Raw genomic sequence first — 24,453 nt, forward strand, 5'->3', positions numbered from 1 at the left:
CATTTAAAAGCTTACGAACTCAAATTTCATCCTGTGAAAACCGTTTAGAAATCGGACGTTGCGTTACAATGGAAACGGTGCTCAAAACGTATTTTATTTTAAAATTGATTTCAACTACTTTATAATCAAAATCTTTTCTGATCTTGACAAAATATATATCGACGGAAAGGTCTGAGTCTCAAGGTTCCATATTTGGTGACTGTTTTGTGATGGAAGTGATATTTGGACAGAAATAAACAGGAAAATCAATCAATGGAAAAGACAATCAATGGAATGTGGATTACACCCGGTGGCTATTTTTGGTACTGCACCAAAATAAGATCTCATGGGAACTTCAATGTTTTGTGATATTAACTTCAAATTTGGAACACAGCTTGGTTAGACACATGGCTTTGATATAGTAATTTTAGAGAAAAAACATTTGATGTAAAATATATATTCTATATAAAATAAAATAAAAAGTATTTTTCATTTACAGTCAATTTAAACTTCTGTAACTTTTTTTACTTTCATATTTTGAATTGCTTTCACTTCAGCAATAATCTGCTGAGTGTTTTCTTTAAAACAAGACCAAACTGAGGTTTATATTCCAATGCATTCTTGAATTACAGCCATTTAAGTTTGGATAGTCTATTTTCAAAAGGGGAGTGACAGTTAAGGAGTTAATGTAGAAAGGTCATCTGGGCTCTACTTCACCTGCATAAAGCTGATCTATTGGTTTGGCGTTTGAGTCGCTCGGTGCGCGAATGAAGCAGGGAAACACCTTCTCGATCACCCTGTGAATGAGGAAATATACAGTAAATATACAGCAGGCGGGACATTGATCATCCATGTTGAGCAGGGGTCCCCAATCTCGGTCCTGGAGGGCCGCTGTCCTGCAGAGTTTAGCTCCAACCCCAATCAAACACATCTGAACCAGCTAATCAATGCCTTACTAGGGCCTATAAAGGCATTGATTAGCTGGTTCAGGTGTGTTTGATTGGGGTTGGAGATAAACTCTGCAGGACAGCGGCCCTCCAGGACCGAGATTGGGGACCCCTGATGTTGAGTTTGCACTTACACTGCTTTATTTCTGGTTCCATTGAGTAAAGCAATCAGCTCTTGTCTGGTGTTCATGTCTAGATATGTGACGTGTTTGTCCACTGCAAATTCAGCCTTTGCTCCCAGACTCAGATTCCTGCAGGAGAGAGGAGGATCATGGGATATATTCCGGCATGCATGCTGTGATGTGCCACAGTAGTGCAGTCAGGTAATCCGTCATGTCACAATAACGAAAGACGTAACTTTACATGAATGAAATGAAACAGCTGTGAATCACGGCATGTTGGAAATAAAAGCACCAAACTTATTTCTCTCTCTGTGTTTCTGCTCATCTGGTGAAGTCGCGTTCAGCCGATCACTCACCGGTTGTTGCTCCAGCAAAGGCTAGTCACCGTACAGCAAAAAATGCTTTTCTTACTCAGTCTTGTTTCTAGTCTAAATATCTAAAAATTCTTGAAACAATAATCTACTTGACAAGCTAAAGTACTTGTCTTGTTTTTGTCTTGTTTTTTGTCTTAATTCAACCAATTAAACCAAAGTATTACAAATGTGAGAAGGATGCATACAAACATGCATTTTAAAGTTAGACTCTAAATGTTGATGTTAATTCCACTATTGTATTATATATAATTGTTCTACAGTCTATACACTGCAAAAAAAGTTTTTCTTACTTAATCATTTTGTAAAAATATAAGTTATATTTATATTTTTGAGAACTGAAGTATGGTGTTTTCTATGATGTTTTTGCCTATTTGTATTTCAGATTAGGCTACATCAGTCACTGCGTAACCTTAGCCTACATTGTGACTAACGTTATATAAACATGCAATACTGTTGACGAAAAAAAGACAAGTCTAAAATGTAGACTAAATGACACACTTTAAGCAGAACATCTCAAATGGAGATTGATAAAATACAGCTTACTTGTTTATTGGTGTTTTCAGATCATCCGTGGCGAGAGAGAGCTCACGTGCATATGGTTGCCAGATTGGACATGTTTAGGTAAAACACCAGAATGTATACAGGTTTCTTTTCACAGAAAAGCTCTGTTTGGGGGATTTAATGACTGAAATCTGGCAACTGCATGAATGTGAGCTCTTTCTCGTGCGCGGATGATCTGCAAACACCAATAAACAAGTAGGCTGTATTTTATCAATCTCCATTTGACATGTTCTGCTTAAAGTGTCATTCAGTCGGTCTGTGTTCTGTCAGGACTCACGAGCCGCTTCACTGAACTGCTGTGAGCTGCTGAAATAAGCCAATCAGAGCAGAGCTCAACATTAATATTCATGACCCTTCCAAATAAGGCAAAAACAGCATTACATCCTGGGGACAATTTATAGGGTTGTAAATGGACCTGTAAAACTGTATCTGGACAATTTTTGCCCTTAAATAAGCCACATACCCTCTATGTAGATATCAGAGAACAATTTAACATATTGTTTCAAATCATTCTGGGGCACCTTTAAAAATCTTCATTTCATCTGAAGAAACAAACACACCTACACGTTGGATGCCCTGGGGGTCAGCAGATAAACATCACATTTTCATTTTTGGGTGAACTATCCCTTTAATTTATATAAATAGTATATTTGTATAGATGGTATCACCGGTGCCGCTCACTCCCAGTAAAAAAAATTCTGCTCCCGTCCCAATCACGTGATTAATATTGAATTTCCCATCCGCGGGGCTCCCGAAAAAATGTCAGCCTCTAGTGTGTACCTCTGGATGCTCCAGGACATGGTGACCGGAAACTGGTCCTCTTTGCTCAGGACGTCCATTAGGTTCTTCCTGCTGGGAGGGCTGATGGTCCACAGGGAGTTTGAGCTTCCTTCCAGCTCTGCCACGGTCACGTCCTCCGCTGTATACGCCTCCAGGAACTGCAGTGCACTCTGGGAAAGGGATCGCACCACACTTCACACACTGCGCAGTGAACACCATTAGTAAATGAGGATGCTTCACACACTCACAGGGATGAATTTGTACGATGTGGTGAAGGTCTGGAAATCTGCGTCTGTGATTTCCTTCAGCTGATTCTGCTGCGCGCTCATAGTGAAGATGGGCTGGAACAGTGAGGAGAACCATATACACATATTTACATCACATCATTTTACATCACATCATTTTACATCACATCATTTTACATAATTTTACATCATATCATTTTACGTCACATTATTTTATTATCTACATGCACAGTACTGCCAGTACCGCGTTACTCTAATCTGACTACTCTTTTCCAATAACGACTAATCTAATGCGTTACTATTTCCAAACCAGTAAGTCACTGTGAGTTACTACTTTAGTCATTTTCCTTTGTAAATTTTTTTTTAAATATATTTTTGCTTTCTTCTTGCGTCTCGGTAAAGGCATTTTTTATACTTACACTGCAAAAAAAAATGCTTTGCTCACTTAGTATTTTGTCTTGTTTCCAGTCCAAACATCTAAAAATTCTTAAAACAAGAAGTATTTACTAGACAAGCAAAAGTAATTGTCTTGTTTTGGGGAAAAATAACTCAAAATTAAGAGAGTGTTTGCTTAAAATAAGATAAATAATCTGCCAATGGGGTGAGAAAAATAATCTTAATTCAAACAGAAAACAATATTTTTCTTACCTAAATTTTAAGGCTAATCTTAAGCAAAAACTCTTCATTTTAAGTAATTTTTTTCCAAAACAAGACATTAATTTTTTACTTGTCTAGTAAATGTTTCTTAATGTAAGAATTTGTAGATATTTTGACTAGAAACAAGACAAAAATACTAAGTAAGAAAAGCATTTTTGCAATGTAAAATTTTAATACTTAAAATGTCAGGAGATACATTGTTGATGGTATTGTGAAAAAATGCACTTCCAATAAAGTGAGTGTTGGCAAAAAACGGTCGTCATTTCTATGTTCAGGGGTGTTGTCGGATGAATATAACTAATAAAGTAACTTGTAATCTTAGCTACTTTACAGATTACTTGATTTTAAACGTAACTAAGTTTTTAACTACTAAAAAGTTTACAGTTTAGCTACTGTAAAAAGCTAACATTTTTAAAGGAGTAATTAGTAATCAGATTACTTTTTCAAAGTAACTGTGGCAACACTGTACATGCATTGCTCAATGTTGAGATTGTGGACTATTTGGCTTTTCATAACGAGTGGAGATAAACATACCAAACACACTTTTAGGTGTTTATTATATTCAGTGTTGGCTAAGTTACTCAAAAAAGTATTTAATTACTAGTTACTAATTACATCTTTAATAGTGTAATTAGATTACTGTACAAATTACTCTCTCCAAAAAGTATTGAATTACTTAATACTTTCTATTTCCTATATCAACCTCGACTAGTTAAGTGATTCAAGGCATGACATGAAACGCCTCCAAATAAATAACATAAAACTACATAAATTGTTCTTATTAACTGACCAAAGCATTACAAATGTGACAAGGATACATACAAACATGCATTTTAAAGTTAGACTTTAAATTTTGATGTTAATTCCACTATTGTATTATATATAATTGTTCTACAGTCTACACACTGCAAAAAAATGCTTTTCTTACTTAGTATTTTTGTCTTGTTTATAGTCTAAATATCCAAAAATTCTTAAAACAAGAAGTATTTACTAGACAAGCAAAAGTAATTGTCTTGTTTTGGGACAAAATAACTCAAAATGAAGAGAGTTAAAATAAGCAACATAATCTGCCAGTGGGGTAAGAAAAATCATCTTAAAACAACATTATTTTTCTTAACCCATTGGCAAATTATTTAGCTTATTTTAACTCTTAATTTTGAGTTATTTTTCCCCAAAACAAGACAGTAAATGTTAGTAAATGTTTCTAAATGTAAGAATTTGTAGACATTTAGACTAGAAACAAGACAAAAATACTAAGTAAGAAAAGCATTTTTTGCAGTGCACAGTATTTAATTAAATCACATCAGAAGTAACTAATTAAATTACAGATAAAATAAGAGTAATCCCTTACTTTTTCAATCAATCAATCAATCATCTTTATTTATATAGCGCTTTTCCAATGCCGATTGTGTCAGAGCAGCTTCAGTGTTAAACAGGACAATACTGCAGCAGAATTAGATTTGGCTGTACAGTCGTTCTGGAGTAAACAGTGATGTTATCAGCTTATTTTAATTTATCATAGAGAGACAATGTTGGCAGATCAGTATTATAGTTTATAGAATTAAATAAGACCTAATTAATTAATTTTATTTGTATATTTAATTGAATAATTTGGATCATAATGTTAGTGTCCCCAACTGAGCAAGCCAAAGTCAAGGGGAAAGTAATTACAGTAACTGACGAGAGGTATGTATCAGCACGTCTTAGTTAAGGGAATAACAGTTAAAATATGAAAAAATGGTGGAGTATCCCTTAACGTAAAATATTTCTGTCTTTTTTCTGGTTTGGGCTTCAGTTGAGGATAATAGCTGTGATTTGAGTACCTGAAAGCCGCCCAGTGTGATGGTGACGGACACATCCAGCGGTTTATTCACGACTCCAGCCACAGATTTGACCAGAGACATGAAGAGCAAAGGAAACCAGACGATACAGATGAGCAGCATCACGATCATCCCGCCCATCCCGTACTTCACCACCTTCTTCTTCTTCTGTCCTCGCGGCTGAGGATACCTCTGAAAACACATTCACATTTACGCATTTAGCAAACTGAGGAGTACAGGAAGCGATCCGTCATGAAGAGGCGAAGAGACGCAAAAAGTGCCTTAAAGCTGTGTAACTTTTTTAGTTTATTCTTAGCTAAAAACACTTCGTTCTTTCAAAAATATATGTGCTCATTAATGTATATTTACTTCTTTCAAGTAATAAAGTATTCTCGTAAGTTTATAATATGCCATTGGAAACACATACGGGTGAGGGGTTCGAGTGCCGGTCGCCATGTTGCTCCTCCATCTTGAAAGTACAGTAGCCAAAGAGGGACATACCCGTAAATTCAAGCTTCGCCTTTCGCGTTTTAACACTCGATGGCACCGTGTCAAATGTGAAGAGGGGGAGTGGCGTGTTAATCTTGGACTAAATTGGCCACCGTAGGAGTTAAAACGAAATCAGAATTGAGAGGAACAGAAACTATTCTCTCGATAGTCATATACCTTTACACCGCTAGATGGGGGAAAATATCACACAGTGGAGATTTAACTCTTTCCCTGCCAAACACGGAAATTTCTGTTCAGACTGCACGATTTTCAAACTCGTCAGGTCACTGCTCATTAGGGCTGTGCAATATATCGAAATATTGCTAATGTACATATCGCAATATGCATATCGCAACGGCATGCAATATCTGAATGATTTTAATAGGCTGCTTCAACGTTGTGAAAAGTGTCCATTTTAGGTCGACGCATATAGCAGAGAATAGACACACGACTGTTACTTATGTGACTTGCTTGATGTTAAAAAGTTATAATTTGTGAAAAACAATAACTTGCAGTCTCGCGCTGTCTGACACACACACACACATACACACACACACACACACACACACACAAAAACGTGAATGACACAGCTGGTCATACACACTAATTGCAATATCGTATCACATATCGAATATCGCATTATTCAACAGGATATTGCATATCAAATTTGTCTTCAATATCACACAGCCCTACTGCTCATTTCACACTGCATTACTGTACAAGAGGAACAATCGCCGACAACTCTCTCTCTCACAGGTGTGCAAACTACGCTTCCCAACTACACGTGCGATGATCAGTAAACAACCGAGAGCACACCTGTGTCAGACTGGAGTTCTCACGCGAGACTGACTTAAAAATAATAAACTGGAGAAAGTTTGCACCAAATTGTGTGTGCTGATTTGTGGAGAAAAAGTATATTGCGGAGGAAACTGTTGGAGAGACAGAGGGAGCCAGGATTGTGTTCTGCAAAGACAGTTTGAGGTAAATATTTTGTAATGTGCTGCGGCTGGATGTGCAAATGTTTGGGCTTTGTTTCTGTTTGACAGAATTGTAGATATATCTATTAAAATACTGATATTCTGCTCTATAACTCCTCCCTGAACCTCCCGCTGCCCTGTATCTCACGCTCTCATTGGCTGTCGGTCATCGCTGATGTAATTTTCAGTCAGAACTCATTTCACACAGCAGGAGTTCGAATCATTGACAGGTTCAGATATTTAGCCAAATATCTCACGGGCGTCGGCGACTCTTCTGCGATTCTCTCTGATCGCGTCTTTGATCATTCACACTGCGTGACTGTCATTCGCGTGCATGAGCACCGATTTGCCTATGATCTCTGGCATTTGTCGGCGATTTCGCAAAACCTGTCGACGAGTCAAAATCGAGGGTAAAATTGGGCAGTGTGAACTCGGCTTTATTTATGAGAAAACGCGCCCAGGCAAAAAACTGAATTTTCCGGGTTTCCGTGTTTTCCCTGTCGGGCGCTAGGGGGCGCAATTGCACATCTCCTGAATGAGAGTCCTGAATCTCCTGATCAAAACACACGTGAGGAAGACGCAGTGAAACGAGCGATCGCATGTAATCATATGCATATGAAAAATAACACAAGCATCATCATTAAACAGCATATGAATCAAAACTGCCTAATGTTAGTGAATGAGATGTGGACCCAGGACGAGCTCCAGGACTGAAGCATTAGGAGTGTTGATGGACTATCTCCTCCATCTGTGTTTGATCATCTCTCTAAATCTGATCTGGAGTCAGTCTTTCACAAATATGTGATTTTCTCAGCTTTTTGTTTAAAATGTTGTTTTTTTATAAAACACCCATATTCAAGTGTTGATAAAAAAGGAATGCTTGAAGCTAGAATAAAACAGGTTTTTTTGTTTAAAAGAAGTCAGCTCTCTTTATTTTGATATATTGCTTGCTCAGATACTCATTAAACAAAAAATTCTGGGGGGGGGGGGGGGGGGGGGGGGGGGGGGTTAAAGGGATAGTTCACCCAAAAATGAAAATGTGATGTTTATCTGCCGACCTCCAGGGCATTCAACATGTAGGTGTGTTAAGATTTTTTAAATCAACCGATGTCAATGGGTTTTTTCCCCATGAGAGCCACAATGACAGTAAAAAACACCCCATTACTTCCGCTGGAGAAGGTCAAAATCCGGCGCGATCATAGCTATGTTTACATAGATTCCTCATTACATGCCTCATTCGCTGTGGATCGGTCGATTTTTCATTTTTACCTCATATCCCGAAAAGTTTTCCCATTGGCACTAACTTCCGACGACTAGATCATAAATATATAAATATATATATATATATATATATATATATAGAGAGAGAGAGAGAGAGAGAGAGAGAGAGAGAGAGAGAAGAGAGATCCTCATTTGTGCCTGCGCAGATCTATCGAATGAGGAATCTACATGGTATATATCTATGATCGCACCAGCTTGACCTCACCTAACGGAAGTTAGTGCCGATGGGAAAACTTGATGAGACTCGTCGGGATATGAGGTAAAAAAAAAATAACACTAATACTGTTGTGTTTCTCACAGAAACCGATCGGTTCGTGTCTTAACAAATCAATGTGTTGTGAGGAGCAGCAGGGTTTTTGTGCACGTTGTCTAAGCATGTATTTTTGTTTGTATGTTTTGCTCTCAGAATTGTTACCCAAAAAAAAAAAGTTTTGGACATTACTCAGAGTAGCATTAGCTAGAGCAGGGAAGGAATAGAGAAAAATAGAGGAAGAAGAATCACACGAGCGGAAACCTGGTTCTTACAGGTGCGGTGCATCATCAGCCAGAACAGGCTGAAGGACAGATCCCAGCATTCCCTGTTTGGGAAAGATGTCTCACCTTTTCCGACTCTCTCCAGCACTTGAGCACAAAGATGTGAGCGTAGATGTCCTCCACACAGATCCAGCTGGAGAGGCTGAGCGTGGTGTCGGTCCAGACCCAGTCCATCACCGCACGCAGCTCCGTCAGGAACGGAACCAGCCGGAAGCTGATCATTCAGAGATGGCAAACGCAATGAGCATTTCAGCACTTCTGAATGCTGTTCTTCAACATTATGTCTAAAGCACTGTTCGCACGGGATTAGTATTATCTAAGGACCTCTGTGATTTAGAAATTACTCCCACATCTGAGTTTTGCGTGGCACATTCGCACGAGATAAGCAAAGCCTGTGATTTTACTCAAATTGACTTACCTCCTGGATACGATGTCAAGACTTATAAATGTTTTTTCGTTATAGATATATATATGAAATCATAAACAGCCATATGCATCAATACCGTTTTGATAGTTTTATAGTAATAAAAATAATTTTGTTCAGTTAGAGAACAGACGCTACAATTAAAAACTGAACTGAGCACAGACAGCAGGAATCAGATTTCATTTATCGCGAGTGAGAAGTTGACAATATACGGTTTTGAAGCTAAATGTAAAAGTGTCCATTTAAGAGAGCTTGTTATTGTACTGTTCTGTTATGTTTTTCATTAAAAATAGTATTGATATTAATATTAAACACACCATTCAAGCAATTTGCTCCCAAATTGGTACTCATTCTAAAGTGAAAGTATCCATGCGGGAATAACGGTGTGCATTATGAATGCAGCCTCCATTCTTTGTGAGAGATAAAGATAGAAATGCGCACAGGAAACAAAAACCTTGCAAAAATTATATACGATCCGCCTAATCCTGGCCAAATCACAGAGATGCCGATTCGCACGGGATTAAGATCACAGACATTATCTGCAATTACTACAAATCACCAGAGGTCCCTAGATAATACTAGTCCCGTGCGAATAGGGCTTTATATTGAAAAATATAAATAGCATAAAGTAATAAGAGGCTGCGTTACCGGGATTTTATGATGATGCTGGTAGAGTTGCAGGGGCGGACAGTAGTGGGGTATTTTTACTCTTTACTCAAGTACATATTTTAAGTATATACTTTATCAGTGTTTTTCTGTGGAAAAGTTTCACTTCAATACATTTCAAAGCATTATATATAATATCATACTTTTTACTGGACTGCATTTCATAAATAAAAGTTTTTTATTTATTTTTAACTCATAATTACATTAAATATATAGTACTTACTTTCTTGTACTCAAGTAAAATTTTAATTACTTTTACTTGAGTACTAAGCACTAAATGTTTTATGTAATTAAGTATTAAATGATATTCAATATGAAACGCAGTGCAGTAAAAATTACAATATTATGTTTTGTAAACGTTTTCCAAAGAAGAATATATATATATATATATATATATATATATATATATATATATATACATACACTTGAAAAATAAAATTACTTGGAAAGTAAAAATACTCCACTACTGTCCGCCTCTGTAGAGATGATAGGAAGCCTAGCCGTGGTAAAATCACTGTAACGTGTGTTAGCCTATGACCTTTATAAACAATGACACTTGCAATATAAAAATAAAAACAATATAGTTAATTAGCCTTACTATGCACTTTATACACTAGCGTTTAAAAGTTTGGGGATGTTTCTAAAAGTCTCATCAAAGCTGCGTTTATCTGCTCATAACTCCAGTAAAGCAGTGTAATATTCCTCCAGTGTAGATCATCTGTTCTCTGTGTGAATATATAGTAAAGTGTGATTTATTCCTGTGATCAAAGCTGAATTTATCATCATTACTCCAGTCTTCAGTGTCACTGATCCTTCACTAATCATTCTCATAAGAGGATCTGATCATCAACACACATTTATGATTATTACCAGTTCATATTTTTGTGGAAACCGTCATGCATTTTATTTCTCAGGATTCTTTGATAAATAGAAAGATCAAAAGAATCTTTTGTGACATTATAAATGTCTTTACTGTCACTTTTAATCAATTTAATGCATCCTTGAGGAATACATTTATTAATTTCTTTAAAAAAAAAACCTAAACTTTTTTATTATAGTGTATAACATTAACATATAGACAGATTATTGACGCCTATGAAAGCGTGTTTCCGCCATGGAATAACATTTATTTATACCTTATAAATAAATAAAGGTAATTGATCTTTTTATCTCACAAATTCCAACTATGTTCTCACATGTTCTTGCGTTTATGTTTCACAATTCTGAATTTTATTCTCAGTCGCCTGTTGCATGAAGCTAGCTGAACAAACTCTGAGTTTCACAGTAAATTTAGAGTTGACAAATCCAGATAAATCCAACCAAGTTCAACCGTTTCTCAAAGCTCGGTATTAACTTTCTCCGTCAACTCAGGTTTAATCCAGAGTTAGCGATCAACTCTGAAGCGCGTGCTCCTGAAAGTGTGACACGAACGGCAAACAGCCAATCACAGCGCCCGTTTGAGTCTCTTCTCTTCTGAAGATTGAGAGATCGTTTTGAAAATGATCATGAAATTAAATGCGTTTACAAGGCAGGAATAAACACTTCAGTTTGAGAAGCAGATGAAAGAATATCTGACTATATCAATGCATGATGTGAATCAAAGACATAAGCCTAATAATTACAGGTTCACAAACAGCTCAAATTAATACACACTGTTTAAAAGAATTATGAATGGATGGATTATATTTATATTACTAGTGTCAGTTACTATGGTGATGAACACTGATAAAAGCCAATCCACCTTCTTGAGCCCGAAAAACCAGAGTTTGCTCAAACTAATCTCAAACTTACCAAACCCAGCTTTGTTCAACAGGCCACAGGATTGCGAGTTTATTATGAGACAGTCTAGAACTTTTTTCTTGCAATTTCAGGTTTGTATAAAAAATTAAATAAAATGGCAATTGCAACTTTTTAACAAGTTTTTCTTTGCAGTTCAGATATAAACAGATGGATTATTGTTTTTATGTATTATTCTGTGGCAGAAACAAGCTTCCAGACACCTTGCTCTGAATAACAGCAATGTTGAGAATGGATGTGTGCGTTCAAAAAACTATTAAGGAGTGTTTTTATTACAGAATGTAAATGTTTTACATGAATGTTTTATTTATATATGTACTGTAAAATATGTTTGTATGTCTTTCAGGAGATCTAATTCTCCTCCCAGGCTGTTGTTGAAAATAAGAACTTGTTCTTAAGTAACTTGCCTGGTTAAATAAGGTAAAAAAAAAAATGTGTGCGACGGTTCTCACCCCTGGAAGAGGAAGAGATTGACGTAGTTATAGCTCTTGGTCAGGAAGTTTCCCAGCACACGGGTCGGGTAACCGCAGCGGATCTGATACGCCGACAGACCAAAGTAGATGCACTTCACAAAGTACCAGAGCTGGGCCACTGTGTTCTGACTGAAGCGCCTGGGAGATATAACCATCCAATCATGTTAGATCACCTTAAAGGGATAGTTCACCCATAAATGAGCCTGTGATGTCTGCTGACCCCCAGGGCATCCAACATGTAGGTGTGTTTGTTTCTTCAGGAGAACACAAATGAAGATTTTTAACTCAACCGTTGCTGTGTGTAGGTCATATAATGATCTGAATGGGTAACAATTCTATGAGAGTGAAAAAAACATGCTTAGACAACATGCACAACGAGCCCTGTGGCTCCTGACGACACACTGATATCTTAGGACACAAAACCATCAGCTTGTGTGAGAAATCGAGCCGTATTTATATCATTTTTTACCTCAAATACAACGCTATATCCAAACAGCCTGGAGCACGCTTCACTTACGGTAAGGTCAATCATACACGATATGGCTCTTATACCCAGATCGTGTATGATTGACCTTACCGATCACCCCACAGGGCTCTTTGTGCATGCTGTCTAAGCATGTTTTTTTTCACTCTCATAGAATTGTTCCCCATTCACATCATTATGTGACCTACACACAGCAACGGTTGAGTTAAAAATCTTCATTTGTGTTCTCCTGAAGAAACAAACACACCTACATGCTGGACGCACTGGGGGTCAGCAGATAAACATCAGGCTCATTTATGGGTGAACTATCCCTTTAAACACCATCAATATTGAAATGCTGTGATTGGTTGTATAGCGAGAGAGACCTATCAGTGACGCCCGGGAGAATGAAGAACATCCAGAAGTGAATGCCGAAGACCAGGATGACCTGAAAGATGACCTTTCCCATCACGGTCTTCCTCAGATACAGCGCTCGATCCACCACCATGGTGCCGAACTGGATCAGCACCATCACCAGGAACGCCTCGGGAACCTGGTCTTCTGACAGGGAGGAAGTGATGTCAGCAGCAGCAGAGTGTTTCTGTCGAGAAAGAGATTTCATTTCAGTTTCAGTTTGAAGGAATAGTTCACCCAAAAATGAAAACTACAAATCAGCCACTCTGCAGAAAAAAGGGCATAGCAATGAAGGGGTTACGCTCTAAATCATCAAGAGTACAGAGTACAAAACATACGCACACGCACACACACGCACGCATACACACGCACGCACACACATGAACTGAAAATTGAGCCAAAACACTCGATCTCGAAATCAGCTCTGATAAAGCATTCCTAAAAAAAATTGTTACATTTTTATTGAATTTTGATGTTATGCGTTACAAAATGTCTTTCTCCGTGTTCAGGTTTGACTGTAGTAAGACTTATGGAAAGACTGACACTTCAAAATAACACTGACAAAAATGGTCTTTGAGAATGTCTAAATATTAATCCATTCAGTCCACAACTGCATAATAATAAGTATTTATGTCTAAAACCAACTAGAGAATGTTTAACCTCTCTATATACTGTAGAGTTATATAGGGCTCTTTTTTTACTCACACCAGAGGGCACTAATCTGACTTCAAAAATGGATTTTAAAGGCACGATCTTTATTTCAAAATTAAATACTGCTGTAATTGAAAAATGATCTATATCTATCTATCTATCTACCTATCTATCTACCTATCTATCTATCTATCTATCTATCTATCTATCTATCTATCTATCTATCTATCTATCTATCCATCCATCCATCCATCCATCCATCCATTCATCCATCCATCCATCCATCCATCCATCCATCCATCCATCCAAATGGGGGGAAATGTATCATAATTATTGAATAAATATAAATTAGTACCATAAAAAGTACCAACAAAAAATAAATAAAAAAGAGAAAATATTGCTGAACATAAATGTAATACATTGATTTTACTGAAAATAAAAAAGTTACATTTCAAGGCTTTGGTCACTTTTGTAGGGTTTGGTGACGAACTCGGTACTTTTAAGGGCACTGACCGAATTACGTCGGTACTACAGAGAACTGATTCACATTAAATCAATCTGTACCACATTTTGGTACCTGAGAACGCATCTGGTGATATAGACTAATGTGAATATGTGAATATTAAACAGCAAAAAGACTATTTACGAATCCTGCATGTCTGTGTAAATGAATGGCGCTGACCCACAGTTTATTTACAACACACAAACACACACACACACACACACACACACACACACACACACACACACACACACACACACACACACACACACACACACACACACACACACACACACACACACACACACACACACACACACACACACACACACACACACACACACACACACACACACACACACACACACACACACACAATTGAGCGTGCCAATCGTGTGTTTCCATCTCACACGAGGACAAAAATGCATGAACTTCATCCCCAGAGCCGCTCTGAGAGTCACTTCATCAGCATTTCACCGTTTCATTTGAGAAAAACTACCGCCATAAACACACAAACTCAAAGATCTTCGCGGCAACACGCCAAAATAAAGTTTGGTTTAACATGAGAAATATATCACTGTTGTACAGTAGATTTGAGAGACGTCTCAGTGTAATAATAATACTAACACTAATGTAATAATTATAAACTATCAAAACATTATTTTTAAAATTAATATATCACAATTTTTCTTACATGTTTAATTTTAACAGTATAAAGCTCAGGTCTGCAGTTTGACAAAAAAAAAAAAGGAAAAGATAAATTAATGGTTTGTCTTCATTTGATTACCAGAAAACACACAACACAGAATTTGTGAGAAATCTTTTCATAGGAATTGAATTAAAAAGAAAAAATAATAATTTAATTAGTTTTTTTACGATTTTAATTAAGTAGCTATAGCCTACTATTTACTGGTAAATATTACAGTAAACAAACATCACAGACAATGGCAGACGAAGGCAGCTCTGGCATAATGTCAATAACACTTAATGTTAATAAATAATATTAATTAATAAATGACTGACAGTTTCTGCACAGTTATTGATGTATCCCTTAAGCACCGGAAAAAGGTACTGTATGGTACCGGTACCAAATTGCAGGTACTGGTTAAAATGTGAACGGTTCCCAATTCTACACTTTTGAGGTGTATTGTTGTGAACTCTTTCCCCGCCACTTGCAGAATTTTCCAGCTTTTCGTGTTTTCACTGTTATACGGTAGGGGGGCGCTATAACATCTTCTGAAAGAGCACAGAATCTCTGGATCAAAACACAGGCCAAGAAGAAGCAATAACAAGCCAAGAAAGCTTCGTAGTCTTTGACAAAAATGAAATTTTCTCAAGGTTTTGTTCAAAATGTTTTTTTTTAATATGAAACATACAAACATGTTGTTAAAAAAAGAATGTATGAATCTTCTGATATATTGCATGTTCAGATATTCATAACATATAATATGAGGACCGTGATCAAAAACGCTGCTGGAGCTGGAAACTGGCAGGGAAAGAGTTAAAGTCATTAAATTGGACATTTTTCTTTTCTAAATGTATGTTATCCAAGTAAGAGTTTTATTTTTTTAACAAAAATTGTTAAAGTTGCAAACGTCTGGTGAAATTATTTTTTCATTTCTGATATTCCATAAGTCGTCGTAACTTTAAAGGTGTGGTTGCATGCGATACACAACTATAGTGTGTAATGTTGCTGCTTGAGCATAAACAGCATCTGCAAAGTTACAGCGCTGAAAGTTCAAAGTAAACAGAGATTTTGTTTTTTAACGTTCCGGCAGTTTATTGCCTACAAAAATGGCCGTTTTGGACTACAACGAGCTTCTTCCTGGGTTGGTGACATCATAAACCCTCGCTAGTCTCCGCAGGTGTGACTTCTGCCCGTAAAGGGAAGGGGCGTGGCCTTAACCTGTGCTTGGCACTTCAGCCAATAAAAATACAGCAAACTACATTTGGCCATCTAACCAATCTAAGACCATTGTGTTTTTCAGAGGGATGGGCTTCATAGAAGCAGGAAGCAGACGAGCCGTTCAAAGCACAGACAGCAGTGTGGAATAAAGGGAGAATAGAAGAAAAATACGGCGTTTAAAAAAGAAAAAAGAAGTGAAGACATGTTATACTGCGCCCCATAAACACACACTGCAAAAAATGCTTTTCTGCTTATTATTTTTGTCTTGTTTCTAGTCAAAATATCAAAAAAAATTCTTACATTCAGAAACATTTACTAGACAAGTAAAAATTATTGTCTTGTTTTGGGAAGAAATAACTCAAAATGAAGAGAGTTTTTGCTTAAAATAAGATAAATAATCTTGTTTTCTGTTTGAATTAAGATTATTTTTCTCACCCCATTGGCAGATTATTTATCTTATTTTAAGCAAAAACTCTCTTCATTTTGAGTTATTTCTTCCCAAAACAAGACAATAATTTTTACTTGTCTAATAAATACTTCTTGTTTTAAGAATTTTTAGATGTTTGGACTAAAAACAAGACAAAAATACTAAGTAGGAAAAGCATTTTTTTGCAGTGTAACCAAGCCTAGAAGAAAAAACAACAACACAATCCTTTAAGGATTTCTTGTATTATTGCCACATTGAAGCACCAGTGAAGCTCTACAAACCCCGAAGGCCCAAAATCCGAATACGATGATGATGAAGTCGACCGTGTCGGCCAGAAACATGAGCACGTAAACGTCCGTCACAGCGCTGTACTCCGGGTGGATCAGGTTATAGAAGAACTGCCGGATGGGAATGTAGATGCCCAGAACCCTGGAACAACAGAAAGCCACAGCCATGGGTCAGCTGACTGAGGAGTTAAAGGAGCCCTCCAGCGTTTTTAGAAATAGGGCTTATTCAACTTCTTTCCTACGTTTAGATATCTGGGCAAATGCATTTTTGTCTCAGTGCATGCTTTGTTTTAGTTTGGCAGGGTCGCCTCTAGCTTAGCTTAGCATAATGAATGGAATCCATGTTGCCAGCTAGCATGTCCCGAGTAAAAGTGATCCAAAAAAAAAACACCTAATTGCTTCTTGTGACCTGCGTATTCACAACGAGAAAAAAGGGATGCAGATTAAGACGAGGCGATTTCCTAGGCAGATATGGATTTGGGACTATATTATGGGGAAGCACAGGAGAAGCAGAGATATCACGCAACACATTGAGATCGCTCAACAGCCGGAGGACGTGAGGATGAGAGCCGTGATATCTCTGCTTCGTCATAATATAGTCCATATCTGCCTAGGAACTCGCCTAGTCTTAATCTGCTTCGCTATTTGTATTCGTTGTGAATAAGCAGGCCACAAGAAGTAATTAGGTGGGGTTTGTTTTTTTGGATCACTTTTACTCGGGACATGCTAACTGGCAACATAGGATTCCATTCATTATGCTAAGCTAAGCTAGCGGCGACCCTGCCAAACTAAAAAAATGCATGCACTGAGACAAAAATGCATTTGCCCACATATCTAAATGTAGGAAAGAAGTTGAATAAGCCCTATTTCTAAAAACGCTGGAGTGTTCCTTTAAAACAGGAATATGATGAGGTCCTGATGCCTTACGTTTTGACAGTGAAGCGTTTGGCTTTGATGAGCTGCTCTCTGAGTTTGTCCAAAATCAGTTCCTTGCGGCTTTTCTGTAGAGCACTCAGTGAGCGACGCACACTCGCCCCGCTGCCTGCGGACACACATTTACACACACATTTACACACACACACACACACACACACACACACAGACACACAGACACAGACACACACACGTCACATTTGCTGTTAATCGGTGAATCTCAGAACGTGAAATACAATCATTTTTAATTGAAATCAATGCATTTGGGAATTTCGCATGAGGGCAAATCACTCTTCACTGCAACAAAAAAAAAAGTATTTCTGTCTTGTTTCTCGTCCAAACATCTAAAAAATCTTAAAACAAGAAGTATTTACTAGACAAGCAAAAGTAATTGTCTTGTTTTGGGAAAAAATAACTCAAAATGAAGAGAGTTTTTGCTTAAAATAAGATAAATAATCTGCCAATGGGGTGAGAAAAATAATCTTAATTCAAACAGAAAACAAGATTATTTTTCTCACCCCATTGGCAGATTATTTATCTTATTTTAAGCAAAAACTCTCTTCATTTTGAGTTATTTCTTCCCAAAACAAGACATTAATTTGTACTTGTCTAGTAAATGTTTCTTAATGTAAGATTTTTAGATAGTTTGACTAAAACAAGACATAAATACTAAGTGCTAAAAGCATTTTTTGCAGTGTTCTTACACCTAATATAATGTGGGACATGTTTATTTTATACATATTGATTTTATCCTTTAATGACTTAAGTAGGGCTGAAACGATTCCTTGAGTAGTTTGAATTAAACAAACAAAAAATTAAACCCCTGCTTCCAGAGCGTTGTGCTTTCATTGACTCATTTAAATTTCACACTTTAAGATTTATAGCTCCTAATTTAAAACAAGCTGTGTTACTATGATGAATGAGTAGCTCAAATGTAGATCTGTACGTGCGATGTACTTTATCTGAATGAAACACAAACACATCTCTCGCTTTTGCTCATGTTCCAGCGATTACTCCTCCGTGTGCTATAGGTCGACCCTGGTTTGTTATTTAAGAAATTTAATTTCGCCAAAGTTTTTTTTTTTTTTTAAAGCATCCTACTTCAGTGTAATTTGTTACGGTAGAAAAAAATCGCATTTTGAATGTAATAAGGCAATTGAATGCACTAAATTGGCTAATAATTAATGTAATTTCAGGAATAAAAATGTAAATTTTTCTAAAAAGGATACAAATTAGTTGTTCATTTTAAGAGACCTTTCTTATTTTCTCTTGTATATTAAGTATTGCTCTTTAATAAAGAAAAAGTGCTTCTTATCCGATTTCTCGATGGAATAATCAGCAGAACACTCGATTACTTAAACAGTCATATCTGCAGCCCTATACTTTTTACGTTTTGTCATTTCACATTGCATTTACAAAGCATATATAGTAGGGCTGGGTAAAAAATATACATTTCTTGATTTTAATCAATTCTCATTTTTACGAACCGATATCGATTCTTAAATCCCAAGAATCGATTAGTCATCCTGTTTTAAGTTCATAATGAACGGACGGAACATTGTAGCGCACCTCCCATCAAATAAATCGCATTATTTGTGCTTTGTTACTATTCATATGAAACAAAGTCTCAGCTTTCAAATTTTTTGAAGCATTGCCGGTGAAGTTGTGCCTTTGTGTGCAGGTAAGAGGGCATTTGGATGCTCTCTCTGCTCATATGCACCTGCTTTAGAGCGGACTGAGCGCTGCGAGACGCTGGAGCTCTGACGGCGGAGCACCGAGTCGCTCTGGTGGTGTTTTCTGGGCAGCCGTATGTGTGTGTATGAGGAATCTGCTTTCTCTTCACTGTCCGAATCATGAGAGAGAGACGTCTGACCGCCCGGCCTGGACTCGCCTTCATTCCACAGCCCATAGCACTGAGAAAGAAGAAAACGTGGGAAATCAAGAGCTTTCTGTATACACAATTTCACAAATGCTCAGTGTTTAGGCTTTCAAATGATACCCAAATTATGAAAATGATCACTACAATATTTCATAGGACAAAAACGCTTACAGGTCAAACAAATCAAAGTCGTTCTACCTTCAGAATAGATCGATGGAAGAAGAGCGCGAGGAGCTGGACCAGGTCGTAGTGGACGTATCCCTCTTTCTTCTCCACACCGATGATGTTGGGCGGGTGGAACGGTTTGGTCTTGTCCCGCTCTATGGTTTGGTTAAATGGGAAGAAGCCAAACTGGAAGAAGTATTTTATCACTATGGTGACCTGTGTGTAAAAAGCAAGAGCAAAAAGCGGCGTGACATGAACATTCACTCAATAACACGTTAATGATTAGAGGCAGGTCTGCTACCTCAACTAAGCTTCACTCTAAGACATTTTATAAAGATTAATGCTAAAGGATTTTCAGTAAACAGCATTCAAACGTGGCCCCCTCCTCGTGGGCGGAGCCACCCCAGATGCCACACCCCTCTCTCTCCTGATAGGATACATGCAGCCCAATTGGGAAGCTACCTGCAGTACCTGCAATATTCTTTAAATGGACAACATGAACTAACAATGAACAGTAGTATTTTTTATTATTGTTAAAGGGAGGGTGAAATGCTGTTTCATGCATACTGAGCTTTTTCCACTGTTAAAGACTTGGATTCCCATCCTAAACATAGACAAAGTTTCAAAAACTAATGTTGGACGTTTGATGGAGTATTTCTGTGTCAAAAATACTCCTTCCGGTTTCTCACAAGTTTCTGAGAGTTTTTTTCGAGTATGGCTCGGCTTGACGTTAATAGAGCGGAAGGTCCTAGTATGGGCCGTACGGGCTCTTCTCCCGGTAGGGTGCGCGCGCACGTGACTAGAGCGAGAGAGGAAATGCACGCCCATACACACTCTCAGCTGCAGATCCAGTCGTCCGTGAAACACTTATGACGCGCCGCGCTCCACTTTATTCCTATGGGTGACGTCGAGCGACTTCAGCGCTTCAGCACAGCATTCTGGGAAGGCAGCGCTGCATTTGAACCGATCTGAACGCAGAAATGACGGGAAGCTTCAAGGCATCGCTTCATTCGCGTCTCAAAGTGGATTTCCACGCCACTGCTGTCACATGACTTCACCAAATCATACCAAAGAAGTGTGTTTTGGACGGAGCGGTCCCAGCGATAAAGGTTCGGTCCTGCTTTGGAAGCAGCCGGTGAGTTAAACTGCTTCAGATGTCTGTGCTGTCGGCTATCGTCGCGTGAGTAAACGTCAGTAAACGACACGATCGCGTGCTTCGTCATTCAAATGCGCTAACGGACTCCATTGTTGTTCTCTGTATAACGTTACACTAGTCTGACGTGCTAAACCGTTTTGCTTGCTACTGCTAAGGTTTAGTCGCATACAATAGTCCATAAACCGAATCATGTCCTCATTAACTGCGAGTAAACACACAAATGTTGACAGGCCACTAAATACAGTCCATACCACAGAGACGGACGTCCTGCTGCTGCTGTTTCTCCTGTTCAATTTATTTCAGCCTCAGATGTGATTCTGGATCATTATCTGTATTAGCTGAGATAGTGATGGGTTTCTCCATGCTTGAGGACGTCACCGCTTTGTGCGCTCCTCCAGGCACTCGTTTTTTTCCGGAAAGACTCGGTACAGCCCATATTTCTTTTATAAATATGATAAAACTAAAGACTTTTCGGAGATATGAAGGATGCAATACTACTCTATAGGTACTCAAGATTGACATGAGATTGACTGAAACTGAGTGTTTCACCCCCTCTTTAACAAAGGTCAAGCGTTTAAGGCCTTTAAGCACATATGCATAAAAAGATATTGTTTAATTTACCAAGCATTTAACCACTTAGATCATAGATGGAAAAGACCATTTACAGGCAATTTACAGAGACGTTCGGTAATGAAACTGTCGTAAGTTGGCACATTCTGTTCTCGCATGTAAAAAATTTGTAAAATACATTTTGCAGTAACATTAGCTAGTAGGCCGACAATTTTTGTTTATTCGTGTTTTTGGCTTATAATTTTGAGTAACAGATGTCGTATTTCATTCAGCCTATTTTTCTCTGTGACATTTTGTTACGGTGCTGACACTATCATAACTATCCTAGTCACTCTCTTTCTTTAAGGGGAAATTTAAATCTGGAAATGAAGTCTAAATTTAGCGGGATCGTTGGGTCGGGAAAATCCTTACCATGCGGGAAGCGGGTGAACACAGAGTAAATAAACAGGAGCGGTGGGGGAGCGAGATGAAAAAACAGTCCAGCGCAGACCTCTACTATGATTGTGTGTGTATATGTGTGTGTGTGTGTGTGTGTGTGTCTTTAGCTCCACCCACTGCACGCCTCCACGAGCTCGGCTGTTTTCTGAAAGAATCGGTTCAGTGTATCTGTCTTTTATAAATATGTTAAACTAAAGACTCTTGGGAGATATGAAGGATCAACACTACTCTATAGATATTCAAGATTAAAGGGTTAGTTCACCCAAAAATGACAATTCTGTCACAAATGATTGTAGCGCCGCTGTAGTAAGATGGGCTTTGTAACGACGTCTTTAGTGCCTTTATGGGTCTTGAGAGAGGAAATGACATTGGTGTCCATGAAGGCCTTTCTGAGCCATCGGATTTCAACACTAATATCTTCATCTGTGTGTGAAGATGAACGGAGGTCTGACAGGTGTCAAACGACATTAGGGTAAAGTAATTAATGACAGACTTTTCATTTTCGGGTGAACTAACTCTTTAACATGAGACTGTGTGTTATGACCCTTTAATGTTGGTTAATGCATGAAAGGGACGTGAGTTTACTGTGATCACAGATCTCATACCTCCGTATAGACGATGGCCGTCATCCAGAAGCGTTTGCTGGGCCGGGGAACCGACAGCATGGCCCAGAGGAATATGAGGATGGGCAGCACTAGCGTGGCCACCGAGGCAGAGATCATGTGGTTGAGGATGATGACCAGATAACACACCATCTCAGAATGAGCCACCAGCATGTTATAGAGAGCGTAGCAGAGCTGGAGGAGCTGCGGCTGAGAGTGGTAGAAGTGCTCCGACTCCTCCAGCTCCTCGTCGTAAAACATCCTAAAAAAGGGAAGGACAACACGGATTACGCCGCAATATACACGCAATACGCTTTACTGCACTTCTGTGGTCTACATACATCATAAAAAACATTTATGACTATTATCAGTGTTGAAAACAGTGTAAAAAAAACTGGCTTTTTTGATGAATTCAAAAGAATTGATGAGTTCAAAAGAACAGCATTTATTTGATATAGAATCTTTTGTAACATTATAAATGTCTTTACTCTCACTTTCGATCAATTTAATGCATCCTTGATAAATAAATGTATTAAGTTAAAGGGTTAGTTCACCCAAAACTAAAATGTCTGTCATTAACTCCTCTCCCTAATGTCGTTCCACACCCGTAAGACCTCCGTTCATCTTCACACACAGTTTAAGATATTTTATATTTAGTCCGAGAGCGTATGCAAGTGAATGCACACTATACTGTCCATGTCCAGAAAGGGAATAAAAACATCATCACAGTAGTCCATATGAGACTCAATCCTCAATCCTCAAATAAAGATTTGAACGGTTATGAATCAGCGAATTGATTCATGATTCGGAATCATGAATCAATTCGCTGATTCATAACCGTTCAAATCTTTATTTGAGGACTGAACACAAACGCGGAAGAGAAGCCAATGCTGAATAAAGTCGTAGTTTTTGTTATTTTTGGACCCAAATGTATTTTGGATGCTTCAAGAGACTCTAATTAACCCACTGATGTCTCATATGGACTACTGTGATGATGTTTTTATTCCCTTTCTGGACATGGACAGTATAGTGTGCATACACTTGCATACGCTCTCGGACTAAATATAAAATATCTTAAACTGTGTGTGAAAATGAACGGAGGTCTTACGGGTGTGGAGCGACATTAGGGAGAGGAGTTAATGACAGACATTTCATTTTTGGGGGAACTAACCCTTTAACTTCTTTCCCAAAAGAAATAAATAAATAAAAATTTGGATACTGACCCAAAACTTTTGTATGTTGCAAAAGCTTTCTATTTCAGATAAATACTATTTCTATTCATTAAATAATCATCCAATTTGTTTGTTTTTTAAATAAACGTTTTACACAACTTTTTTTAACACTGATACATAAATGTGTGTTGACGATCAGATCCTCATCTGAGAATGATTAGTGAAGGATCAGTGACACTGAAGACTGGAGTAATGATGATAAATTCAGCTTTGATCACAGGAATAAATCACACTTTACTATATATTCACACAGAGAACAGATGATCTACACTGGAGGAATATTTCACTGCCTTACTGGATTCATGATGTTAAAAAATGGAGTTCATAAAATACTTTTGACCAGAAGTGTGCGATAGTGAAATGGAAAGCTATATTATTATAGAGGTCGATCACACACAGATCTTCCCTCATCACCTCGAGGTCCAGGTGTTTAGTTCAGGTCACATGACGCCCCTCACCTGCTCCGCAGCAGCTCACTGGCTGTCAGCTGATGGCTCATGGAGAACAGAGACTTCTCCTCAGGGGTTTGGATCCTCAGCCTCCTGCCATCCGCATCTCCTGCTGAATCCAGGCCTGTGGCTTTACTGTATGATGGAGGGATGTTAAACACCTCCTCTGCGGTGTCACCGGTGCCCTGCCGCGAGTACAGCTCTGTGCGGTGTGTGTGTTCACTGTCGAGAGAGAGAGAGAGAGAGAGAGAGA

General features: G+C 38.0%; 1 protein-coding gene across 4 annotated transcripts in view; it reads right to left on the minus strand.

Moving 5' to 3' along the window:
* Positions 1-24,453, minus strand: part of LOC137064221 (piezo-type mechanosensitive ion channel component 2) — a 266,236-nt gene that overhangs the window by 5,852 nt on the left and 235,931 nt on the right. For all 4 annotated transcript variants that reach the window (XM_067435581.1, XM_067435580.1, XM_067435582.1 and 1 more), the window contains 14 exons: positions 24,210-24,422; positions 22,523-22,781; positions 19,787-19,969; positions 19,430-19,622; positions 17,704-17,818; positions 16,771-16,918; positions 12,976-13,190; positions 12,106-12,264; positions 8,833-8,980; positions 5,489-5,677; positions 3,012-3,104; positions 2,764-2,933; positions 1,061-1,177; positions 697-776 (listed from right to left, as the gene is read on the minus strand). In XM_067435581.1, the coding sequence (XP_067291682.1) occupies positions 697-776; positions 1,061-1,177; positions 2,764-2,933; positions 3,012-3,104; positions 5,489-5,677; positions 8,833-8,980; positions 12,106-12,264; positions 12,976-13,190; positions 16,771-16,918; positions 17,704-17,818; positions 19,430-19,622; positions 19,787-19,969; positions 22,523-22,781; positions 24,210-24,422 (2,282 nt within the window). The remainder of the gene's footprint in view (positions 1-696; positions 777-1,060; positions 1,178-2,763; positions 2,934-3,011; positions 3,105-5,488; positions 5,678-8,832; positions 8,981-12,105; positions 12,265-12,975; positions 13,191-16,770; positions 16,919-17,703; positions 17,819-19,429; positions 19,623-19,786; positions 19,970-22,522; positions 22,782-24,209; positions 24,423-24,453) is intronic.

This window comes from Pseudorasbora parva, chromosome 24 (assembly GCF_024679245.1).
Source record: "Pseudorasbora parva isolate DD20220531a chromosome 24, ASM2467924v1, whole genome shotgun sequence".
In the NCBI taxonomy this organism is placed as follows: domain Eukaryota; kingdom Metazoa; phylum Chordata; class Actinopteri; order Cypriniformes; family Gobionidae; genus Pseudorasbora; species Pseudorasbora parva.